The sequence below is a fragment of the Orbicella faveolata genome, unplaced genomic scaffold (assembly GCF_042242905.1).
Source record: "Orbicella faveolata isolate gen_17 unplaced genomic scaffold, um_ofav_v1 contig_14, whole genome shotgun sequence".
In the NCBI taxonomy this organism is placed as follows: Eukaryota; Metazoa; Cnidaria; class Anthozoa; order Scleractinia; family Merulinidae; genus Orbicella; species Orbicella faveolata.
In genome coordinates this window covers 20,653,302-20,665,403 of record NW_028301541.1, presented here as the reverse complement: position 1 = coordinate 20,665,403, position 12,102 = coordinate 20,653,302, and the positions used below count along the sequence as shown (strand labels likewise).

At 36.9% G+C, this 12,102-nt stretch overlaps 1 protein-coding gene across 1 annotated transcript; it reads right to left on the bottom strand.

Moving 5' to 3' along the window:
- Window positions 1-1,584: 1,584 nt before the first annotated feature.
- Window positions 1,585-11,170, bottom strand: LOC110043790 (transcription factor BTF3 homolog 4-like). The gene is made up of 9 exons (XM_089287000.1): window positions 11,023-11,170; window positions 8,617-8,676; window positions 7,005-7,118; window positions 6,472-6,523; window positions 5,106-5,162; window positions 4,365-4,402; window positions 3,322-3,373; window positions 2,791-2,847; window positions 1,585-1,851 (listed from the first exon to the last, which is right to left on the bottom strand). The coding sequence occupies exons 2-9, from the start codon at window positions 8,668-8,670 to the stop codon at window positions 1,805-1,807; spliced, it is 471 nt and encodes a 156-aa protein (XP_089143126.1). The 5' UTR covers window positions 8,671-8,676; window positions 11,023-11,170; the 3' UTR covers window positions 1,585-1,804.
- Between the last annotated feature and the right edge of the window lie 932 nt (window positions 11,171-12,102).

Sequence of the window (12,102 nt, the reverse complement as noted above, 5' to 3'; positions counted from 1 at the left end):
ATCTATGCACGATTAAAAATACATGCGGTCTTCACGAGAAAAAAATAAGGAGAATGACTCTGTCGATGAGACTGCGCATGGCCGGGGATATTCGCTTCAGCAATTCTTTGGTTCGTTTAAAGGTACAAGGTAAGGCTCCTCGGCTCAACAGTGAAAAATCAAGTTTAGAGATATTGTGCAAACACATCTCTGCGTTATTGACTTTAAAACTGTCTATTTTGTTTTTAGATGCAATTTTTATAGCCGAGAAATCTGCAATCAGTGAACGTGCCCATACATTCTCTGTAGTTGCGTTCGCATACATGCGCTGTAATTTTTGATTAACTCTTTTCCCTTGGTGGAATACTGAAATCTAAAAGACAACCTTAAAAACTTCTTTTTTTGTTTGTTTGTTTTTGAATTGATTTATTTATAGACGGGAACAAAGAGTTTTTCTCCTTTTTCATTTTCTTTTTCTTTTATTTTTGCTGAGGATGAACAGCGGTCGGGTATATCGGTTTTCAATTTCTTGTAATTCCTTAGCGGGAGGTCGCCTGGGCTCGATTTCCGCCGCTCTCTACCATCCTCCTTTCTCGAACAGCAGCTGGTAATCGAACCTTGCGGTCGCCATGTATGAAAGAATGGTTTCGAAATTTATATCTCACAAAAGTACGTCTGAGAACTTAAGTACTGGGGCAACCTTAGAGAATGCTGGGGGTACCCCTGCAATGGACTAGTATCCCATCCTGTGGGGAGGGGGGTTGGGGTAGTAGCCTGACACTTGTGCTTGAAAGGTTTTACTTCTTTATGTCTTCGCCTTCATTTGTCATAAACTTTGAAATTTATTTTCTCGAGTTCCCATGGGAAATTGTTTTTGGTGTTATCTCAGGCAACTGTTGATATCTTTAGCTTTTCGAATAAGAACTGTAATATACTTAAAATTATTCTGGTACAAGGTTTTTGCCTATTAAAAACTGAAACCCCTCCATTTCCTATCGGATTTTGTCTTAAATTGGTTCTTGTTATAAAATGAATCAGAAAAATTATCCAGAATCAACACCAACCTTCCGTAGACCGTTAACTACTCTTACGGACTGCACGATGTTTAGCTGTTTTGCGGGAAACAGTTCCATGTTGTTCTAATAAACAAAGCTGCTGATCGATTGTTAAAATCAAACCTCGATAAAATTAGGCTTGATATCACATTTCCTAGGGTGAAACTAAGTCTAAATTTGTTTGTGTTTTCACTGTACATCGTAACCAAACAAAATAGTTGAATTAACCTTATCATAACTGTTAAGAGTCTACCGAGTGTTGCTACCTCCAGGGGCTTTTAATTCACAAAAAAATAACTCTTGCACGCCTTGCGTGCCTATGTCTTTTGCAGCATGAGAATAGCCTGTACAGGCTTGGCAGGATATTGGCCTTGTTCTTTTTTTTTTTTCTTTTTTGAGAGTTTATGGACCTCGACTCCATCTCGGTCCACAAACACGCAAAAAAGAAAAACTTGGCCAAATACAGCCATCTTGACTGAACAAGCTTTGTCAACAACCCATATGTAGCAGAATGTATAACACACTACACATCACAACAAAACAGGAGAAACAAGTTTCCCATTAGTTTATTGACAACCCAGTAAATTGCTGGTGTATCAAGAACTCAACACCAAAGATCGCACAGAACACCTACAAAATTTGTCTAGTCAACTATGACATATACAATGAAAAAAGGCTACAAGGTTTGTTTATAGTTTTGTAGGCCACAGCACTAGTGTGGTGGCATCAGTAGATGGTGTTGAGTCATCCAAACCACACTCAACATCTCTTTAAACACCTTCTGCTTTAGAGGGCTCATCAAAATTCTCAACTAATTCTGTGGAAAAGAAAAATGTTTGAAAATCAGAATACACAGCCAAACCAGTTGAATTACAGCACAAAACAACTATACAAAAACACCGACAATCATGTGCTGTGTGATGTAAACAAAATGATCATTTGGTTTGAATGGAATGGCATTTAACATTTCAATAATGAAACACTCATTTCATGAAGTACAGTGACAGGCTACAGGGTTTCAGAGTCATTTTCTCAGGATATAGACTACGTTTTTAACACTTGAAAGAGTACACATAATCAAAAATGTTTGGTGATTGCTTGAAGAATCAAGTGTAAAAAAACTTATTTCTCTCTTTTAATGTTATTCCCTCGCACGAGCCTCCACTGCAAGCTAGTTCCAGCCCAATACCAAAAATACGAATATGGCCTATTTGGTATTTTCCTAAATGTTTCATATAGATTACAATATATTATTTAAGAAATAGAAAACATGTGCCTTGTTGAATCTATTTAGTTATAGAAACACAAGTGGAAGTTTGGGAGAACGAGAAATGCTGTGGGAACACGAGCCGCAGGCGAGTGTTTCCACAGCTTTTTCGAGTTCTCCCAAACTTTCATGAGTGTTTCTATAACTTGATAGAAACACAGAGAACATGTTTTCTATTTCTTTTAGATAACAATGTGACGAAAGAAAGGAAAACAGCTTGTTAACTTTGATTATCAAAGTGTAAATTCTCTTTGCTTGTGCAATCATTACGTCAACAGCTCGTACTAGTTCCATCAAGTTATAGCAACACGATTTTTAACCAATCAGCGCCAAATTTTCTTAGGACTGTTTTCTAAAATGCATTACAACACACCAAATTAAGTGAAAATACTAAATTTTACCAAGGGTAAAATTGAACCACAAAAAATGGAATGCATGGACATTTTATTGGTTATTTATTGACATGGCTATTTTACAATGCATTATTACCTGGGACGTCATCATCATCAACCTCCTCAGTCAGAGCTGGTACATGGCCAACATCAGCTGTAAAAGAGACAACAATACACCAGTTAAAAGATCAAAACCATTAACAAATTGGTCTTAGAGTGTATTACTTACATTTTATGTACTGTAAATGGAATGTAATAGAGTTGGGCCCTGTTAATCCAAACTTGGTTATTTCAAATTCCTGTTATTTCAAACTCAACCGATTTCCCTTGGATTTGCCCTTGTTTTTTCAGTCACTTACTATCGCTATTTCAAATTGTGTTATTTAAAACTCCCCGCTATTTTCTAACTGTTTTTCTGTTTCCTTGGCCTAACATCACCCTATTTATTTCAAACCGTGAAAAATAAACATTGTCATGATGTCAGACCATGTTAGCAAAATAATACAAAATGTAACTGGAAAACTAAAATTTTGGCTTTTATTTTGGGTGTTCTCAAAAATCCATTCCATCATCTTAACCACTATTTTGAACTATTTTTCTTTCACAGTGGTCACAAGTGTTATCTCACCTGGTGGAAATTTCTCAGCCAGCCGCCTCAAATTGGTCAAGCTATCATTACCCTTAACACAAGAAACAAAACAAGCATTAGTGTCACCTTAAACAAAATAGTTGTACTTTGGGGAGTTGTACTTTTGAGAGAGGGGTGGGTGATTTTGAAAAAAAATCCTGAAGCATACTCCCATACCAAAAAATTTCATGCGCACGACCACTGCCAGAAAAAAAATTTACACATGCTTAGTGAGCCAAAAAAAGTAATGCTACATGAAGCAAACAATATCATAGATAAACAGTAAGAGTAAGAACCTTTGTTCTTACCCACACCTCCCTATATTTTGAGCTTTTTCCTATTAAAGTTTCAGTTACAATTTACAGCATAAATGAGCTCTGGACTGAAAGAATTTGAGCTCTTTACTATTAGTCAGCATTGCAGTTACTTGAAGTAGCCTAATAATGTAAATGTGAACCTTAAAATTTACCCTATTGTAAGTTAGTCAAACTCATTCTCTCTTTTGTCGAGGCTGAAACAGTGCTGGAAATAACAGTTGGTTATCAGATACTGTCTGACTAATTTTACAATAAAGTCATGAAGATCTCACTGTACGACCATCTTTGCTTTGAAGCATGACAAAAATTAAACTCATACCATTTTGTGGTTTGTTAAATGCTTTAACAACCTCTCCAGGTTTTTATGAAGTGTGAAACAAATATCAGTTTTGCTTTGAAAATTGCCTCGTAGTGCATTGCTTAAGGTTCTTACTACTTTATGTATAGCTACCGAATGAGTTGAGTTGAGATGAGTTGTATACATAAACAATGGGTATGTACCGGTACATGTACATAGAATGCTAATCAATGTCCAACCAAATTTGCGATGTGTCTGAACAAAAGAGAGATTGAATTGACACTTAAGCTGTTACATAATAATAAAAATTATTTCCAGCACTGAAAAGGAACCATGATAAGCTGCAAGCTGCTTTACTGTGCTAAGCAGAAAAGGAAAGTTCATCATCAGTACGTTGAACCACGCATCTTTCAGAACAGAGTACTTACCAACTGATTCAAAATTCCAGGAAGCAATTCAGTGATTGCTAAAAAAAAAGGACATCACTTGAGTTAGGATACAACAAGCCACACTGCAGTTCAGCCAAACACAGAAATTATTCTATTCTATTGGAATGCTTCTGGTAGAGTGCCCATAGTTCTTTAATAAGTTAGACATCTTTCAGAATAAGACCCCTTTGTCAAGAAGACTGAATACCCACACAATAAAGTTATTTTACCACATGAAACAGGGCTGGAAATAACCACTGGCCACATTGTTGCATTGGGTTGCCTGCATGCCTGGCTGCCATTGCGTTGCATTGCCTAGTCTTTCATTTTGTGACGCGATGTGAGATGACACTCAGGTAGAATTTATGTGGCTGGTAATCTTTACAAGCAACCATGTAACCATTATTTCCAGCCCAGAGAGAACAATACGTACAAAAAGATAAAACCTGAAACTAATCACTAATCCTGACTAATCCAATTTGGTGCTTTATAGCCTACTACTTTGGAAATCCTTCCTGCTACAGCAAAATATCTTACAGGGCTGCCTTTCACTTGCCTACATGCAAATTACTGATGCCACTGTGGTTGGGAAGTTAAAATGTCCAACAATAAAAATCTCAATGCCTTAGTAGCTTGATGACAACATGATACTTCTACTTCACAAAAAGATGGAAAGTGTCAAGAAGAAAAAAAGAAGGGCTAATTTTGTTAAAACTATTGAAGTTCGTCCTCATTACTTACATTTATTTTCAGACTGACCAACCACCGCAAAAATGTTAGATCCAAGGGAAGCTTGCACTAAATACGACAGAACAACTCAAAGTTAGGTTAACAGCACAAGGAAGACACATGAAAGTATCACATGAAATGTTAAAACGCTGGAGTGAGAAGTTTGAGGGTTGTGCCATCCCTTATATCTCCTAAAGTGACTTGAAGTATCAAATCTTATCATGTGAGAAGGTAGTCTTGAGGTAAATCAAAGTATTGTAAATCCTTGAATTAGCACCCAGGGTGCTTATTTCAAATTTAGGAGAAGATGGGGGGCGCTTATTTGAGGGGGCACTTAATCGAGGGGGGGGCACCTACTTAATTTTTCCCAAATGGTGGCCTGACATAATCATTTTTTTAAAATACATCATCTGCATGTAAACAACATAAGCTGTTTATTGACATAAAAAGTTGATCCTAAAGTTTAAATTGCGACACCATTAGTAAGTAACGTGTTCATTGTGTTCACCTAACCTGTTCGCAAACTGAAACAGTGTACAAATCTAATACTACATGGATAAAACTATACATCCTTTGTTGTCTCAGTACTCGTCCACAAAATGGGGGGAGGGGGGGGGGGAGGGGGCACTTATTTGAGCGGGGGTGCTTATTTTAAATTTTGGCCGATAGGAGAGGCGCTTATTAGAGGGGGGGGGGGGCGCTAATTATTCGAGGATTTATGGTATACAGAATGGTTTCTTCTCGGTCAGGATTTTGCCATACAGACCATTTCCAAGGAAACATGTAGTTTTGGTTTTCAAGTGCCATAAAATAGACCACTCCCTGACCTAGTTTGCTCAAGCTGTACTGAGGAATACTGGCCCTCGGTCATGTTTGTATGGACCTTGCAAAGACCTCAGGCCCATATTCCCCAGACTGTACAGCCCTCACAATCAGTTAGTAATAATAATAATAGCCTTGACAATACTGACTAGCACATTTCAATTTTACAAACAGTGTAACAAAATCAAAGAGATGTTAACAATGTACATAACTTGAAGAAGCTGTAAAATAAACTACAAGTCAAATAAAGTGTCTTGCTATCATGTTTCATAACCTTTGTTTCTCTTCCCTGGTGTAATATGACTTAAACCTTCTCAAACTCGTTATAATTCATCACATAAAGGAAACCATGACCATAATGGTGCTTGGATATCTGATCTGAATTAGCATAGATTTTTACGATTTTATTTCCCTGTTTTCTCCTTACAGTTTTAGTTTTGAAGTTCGTCAAAAATACTCTGCTACAGGTCATGTTTTCAACTCTTGTCACTGTGTTTGGAAATGTGGTCAAACACCATCTTTCCTGTTTGATATATTACTTCTAACAGATACCTACCTTTTGGATTAGTAAAGTGAATGACCGTTCCATCATCCTTGATCATGTTCACCTACAAAAAGAAAGGAAAAAATTATTACTACATTCTGGATGCATGAGCCAGTTGTGTACATGTACTGTTCATAGCTTGTTATAACCTGAATAAAATACAATAATATTACTAAAGAGTTACAAACATGGTTTCAAAGGCCTGTATGAACTTGATTCTACATGTATCACATTTGAATCAAATACCATTGATGAAGATGTGATGAACTGGGGGGAATTGGATAAAAAAAGAAATAAAAAAGCCTCAAGGTTTTATTCAAGAGTTTATGATCAGTTTATGAAAGAAATAAAAAAAATTGTTAAATTAAAAAAAAAAGTTCATGATGCCAAACTCTTCTTGGATTCACCAAAATACATGTACCAGTATACGTAATCACCTCTTAGCTCTAGCAAAACAAAATTGTTCCTGTGTTGATACTACGTTTTGCCACCTTTCATAAATGTAACAGGATCAAGAAAAAATCAAAAATAAAAAAATAACTAACCTCTTCAATTCCAGGAATGGTGTTGACTGAGAGCTTCTTAAGAGTGTTCTGCAGTTTCTTATCATCTGTTGTTGCTGTTCTGTGAACTACCTTCTTTTTTCTTCTGGGTGTTCCCTGAGATTATTAGAATAACATACAATGAATGACAAGCTACATCCCAAGAGCATTTATAATACTACATGTCAGCACTTTCAAAGAACCTGGGCCAGGTTGTTCAAAGCCCAATTAAGCTAACCCAGGATTGGCAAGAATTGTAATTTATGTTTTGTAACTTTTTGGTGAGGTTTTCTTTTTATATTGTTTTCCCTTCAATTTTGAGTTTGAGTAATCTCAAACTACCCAAAGCATAAACCGTGAAAAATATTTCTATACCAGAAAAATTAATACTTCTGTTAATACACCTTTCAACCAACCTGCCCCTGAAATCAAATGTGATGCCAGTACTTTCAAAAATCATTTCTCAAAATTGTGTCTAAGATCTCTCCTACAAGAAAATTACTCTTTGGGAGAGAAGATGAATTTGCTTATATTGGTAATGTTAGATTGTGCAGATGTTGGAGTGACAATGTGGGCAGAACACATACCGTATTTACCCGTGTATTAGTCGATCCCGTGTATAAGTTGACCCCCAATTTTTGAGGCCAAAAACTAGATTTTCTTAATTTCCAGGTAAGAATTTCTTGGAAAACTTATCTTGTATTTCTTAAAATTATCTTTCAGCTACCACAGATATGTAAACAAATCACAGCATGTTTCAACGCACAGTTTTAAAGCTTATTATGGCACGTATACGAGCGTTTTACCCAGTTTAGCAACACATGTGCATGCAGACTTTTCGATGATAATTTTTGTAAAATGCTCACAAAAATCAAACGTAAGGATTTCAAACAAGCCTTTTTAAGTGCAAAGAGATTAAAAGTGGCTTTATAAGACAGGCAAAACACCAAAGAAGCTCACGACTTTCAGAACGACGCCATAAACTAAGTGGAAAGCGTGTGTTGGGAACTTGGTAGTCAAGCCTTGAAATCGGTCAAGTACTGGTACAGAAGTCCTCGCACTCGTATCCTGCCAGGTTACCAAGCAGAGAAGTTTCAAGCGTGAAAGATATTTTCTCCGAGCGGCTTTACTACGGCTTTATTTAAAGGAAAAATATTGGTTCTTTATGACAAAATTGAGCCAGTGAGTGTCTACAAGATTCAGGTTAAAATTTAACAGATAAATGTTGATGCATTTTCACTTGAAGCTCTGATATGGAGAGACAGATCGCTAAGCGAACATACGTCGTAAACTGTGCTGCCGTTTATCACATGTTTGTTAACATCGAAAGACAATTATTATGCTAATTGTTTGACTGGCGCTTGGATCTCAAGTTTTGACCCATGTATAAGTCGAGGGCGAATTTTTGGACTGATTTTTAGGTCTTGAAAGGTCGACTTATACACGGGAAAATACGGTACTTTTATATCTTAACATCAATTCAAGAATTTCATGAGCTCTCTTCAAACTTCCCAGGCACATCTAATAACTTTTAAATGTATATTATGCACCCTATGCTCAGTCAAAGTACAACTCCAAGTAGAGCTACAGTATAAGCATTAGCAATGAGTCTTACCTTCCCTCCTATTCTAACTTGATTCTGAAGTTTTGATAACTTTTCTTGATTCATAATGATCTGCAACAAGATAGAACAAATTATCTTGATCTGCTAGTAATTGCATTATTTTAGATTGTAAATGAAAAATAGGTCAGAGCAACCTAGAGTGTACTGCATTTCAGTCATGACTGCGAACACATTTGCAGATAGTGAAACAGAGGTCTAAGCCAAAATGCTTTTTGCTCTCTTCTTTGGAGAGCATAACAGAAAATAAGTTTTTTTTTCTTTCAATGGAAATTAGAACTCAGTCAATCATTCACAAGTGCAGAAAAGGCCAGAAATTCTAAAAACAAAAATCTGTTTTAAAATAAAATAAATGAAACAAAGACTGTCAATCTCAGACAACCACTGGCATGGTAAATTGAGTGTTCAAGCCCAGTGCCCTTCACGGTTGGCACTTAATTCCATTTCCACAGCAGGTAGAGACTAGGAGTATTTCTACACCCAGCCCCTAACAACCACTGACGCAGGTTAAAATAGCTACCAGGGCTCGAAATTGCAACTCACTGGTTGCCAATGTGACCAAAAATTGAGCACTGGTGACTAAATTTTCAGAACTAGTCGTCAGCCGGCGACTCACGTTTTGTCCGATAACTAAAGAAAACCACAACACAACTTTTGTTTTTAAATCTTCATATTAGGAAATCAATCGGATATGGTAGCTAGTATACAACTCACCTTTCCGTCCCCAGTAAAATAATGTCTGAATGTTACAAGATAATCGAAAAAATTGAATGTATTTTGACATGTCAATACTGCGCTCACGGCGCGCCATATTGTTTCAGCGGCTTCTTCCAAAACTGGGATCGCAGGTGCACTTCAACACCATGTGCTTTTCATTTGGCGTGAAAATGATGGCAGATACCAAGCAGTTGAAGGAATTACGTGAGTTTTTACGTGCGGGGTATCAAGATTCAGCCAAAAGGTTAATCCAAACTTTGAATCCTTCATTAGTTGTTGATGTAGGGAAGGTGGATTTCACCAAACTGTCGACAGCGAAAGGTGCCAAGGAAAGCAAGTAGAAAATAAAGAACGGCACTTCAAAGAAGTACCAAAGGGAAAATACACAAGGACCCAAGTTTGTCTCACAATGAATACCACGGACTTAAAATGTCTAATGCTTCGCTTCATTTAAAATGACTACAGAGACAACCATCACCTTCGGACCAGAGACACATCACCTGAGAACAACGCTAGCTTTATAACTAAGTGTTAGTCGTGTTGTTTCTGATTGTTTTCGCTCTTCAATTGTGACTTTTGTTGCATGCAAAGTACCGTATAAAATCGTGTTCTTGTGTAAGTTATATATAAAATAAGTTGGCGACCAAAATTTACCATCTGGCGACCAAAATTTTTCTGTTAGTCACCAGCTGGCTCCCGAACGAAAAAGTTAATTTCGAGCCCTGGCTACTCTGCATTACACTCAATTACAATCACAGCCACAAAGGAATGCCTTTGCATCAAAGCTGGTACTGCATGACTTTTGCCGTGCATCAAAATTACCATAAATTGCAGCTGTGAGCAAATGCATACATTTCTAAAATCTGGGCATGTTAAACTAGTGTTTATGATCTTCTTTTGGTCTCAAAAAAGTGTTATTTTTGAGGTTAAACATGAAAATGCCTTAATATATAATTACACCCTGATACTTTTAAAGCGCTGAGAAAAATATTGACAAGGTGTAATTGAAATTGTTAACAAATTTGCCACTTAAAAATTTTCAGTATACTATTATTTACATATTTCCAAGTTATAATATTCCAACAGAAGAATTAGCATCCTGATTTCTATAAATCTATAATAATTCATTTATTATGAATGAAAAAATAAAGTAAAACAAGATGCTACTGTAAAGGCGTATTTTCAAGAAATGTCAAAAGAAAACAAGAACTCCTATTTTCAATGCAATGAAATGACATTGTTTCTGATATTGATTGAAGGTGAAATATGATCAAAGAACAGAAATTATTACCCCAAAATGCACCAGCTTATCCAACATCTAGTCATGCCGGTGTTAAATTATAGTATGGAACGCTCCACAAAAAAGAACATTAGAAATTATGTAGGTCTTACCTCCTGATACGATTTCATATATAAGCTTGTTTACATTTTATAGGCATATACACTCTTGGTATTTTCGCTAACAAGGACAATGGTGGAGTTAACAACAAGATTACTCCCATCTAGCAAAAAAGTTTTATCTACATCAGTCCATTCATACTCAACTACCACAAAACGGATACAGCGGGCATGCAGAAACCATGCGTCGACTTCCAGTAAAGTCGCGAGAGTGCTAACTTCGAAACCTGAAGAGATTTTGGACAGTTTAAACGACCTGCGAAAGACAAGTAAACTAAAACTTACCTGTTTGTGATATTTGTAACAACAGAAAAGACAAAGCCCTGCTAAAATGTCATCAAAAGAGTTTTTCCTTCGCTAAACACGAGGATGACTTGATCGGCGCGATGGCGTAAGAGAACGGGACTTAATCGCGCAGGCGCACTATTCCGGACGAAAGAAACTGGGTTGAGTACTTGGAATTCGTACCCAGTCTTCATGATGCCCTCCCTCTTAGCTTTTGTCCCGAGAACGGATTGGACCCTCCTCCCAATGATTAGCAAAGTAATAGACTAGTCACGAGTTGAAAGTAAAAACAATGAAACATAACTAAGTCATATTTTGATGTAGCTCATGAAAACTGTTTATTTCGCCACAGAATCATTTATTTTTTATTGATATATTTTTTTGTAGATCTAGAATAAGATAGCAAAGACCATTTTCCCTTGCAAAGACGTATCAGTTAACTCTTTTAAACTCTAATATACGTATTTGATCAAATAATTTTTGCACTTTGATACTGATGCCATCATTACAGCGCATAAATTCATTAAAACAAAAAGCAAAAACATGGAAAAGCAAAGCAGAGCCTAAAACAGAGCGCCGGCTTTGCCTCGGTCAGGATGCCCAGAAACCTGATAAAACTTTTGCTTCTCTTCATCAAGGAGAGACAGTCATCTGAGGAAATGCAACTTTACAACCAGAACCAGCTGACAGGAGATGAGATGATGCTGTTTTGTGGAATAACGCAGTAGATGGATCCAGGAGCGTGGCTCTCCGTGACAAATTCAAATTTACAAAACATCTGGAATGCAATTTCCACACTATTATTGATAATACCATTACACACTCAAGGGGGCTAATTTTAAGTCGCCCCATACCTCCCCCCATTTGAGGCCATATTCTTTGGTATTTCCCCTTCACCGAATCCCACCTAGCTGCTCCCAGCTCCTCCCACCTAATGAAATGGTTAGCAGTTTCTTAATCAAGGTAGGAAGATCTCTACTTACCTATAACTCCAAATATACAAGTAGACTAACAGCTGTGTTACTGATAGACTGATCCCTTTTACCCTCCATTTGTCTCTCGAATTGTGACAATGCCAGA

Coding starts and splice junctions, on each gene's coding strand:
- LOC110043790 (XM_089287000.1), bottom strand. CDS start 8,670: ATGAATCAAGAAAAGTTATCAAAACTTCAGAATCAAGTTAGAATAGGA. Junction 2,848..3,321: donor GGCTGAGAAATTTCCACCAG/GTGAGATAACAC, acceptor TCTCTTTTACAG/CTGATGTTGGCCATGTACCA. Junction 1,852..2,790: donor TGATGATGATGACGTCCCAG/GTAATAATGCAT, acceptor TCTTTTCCACAG/AATTAGTTGAGAATTTTGAT.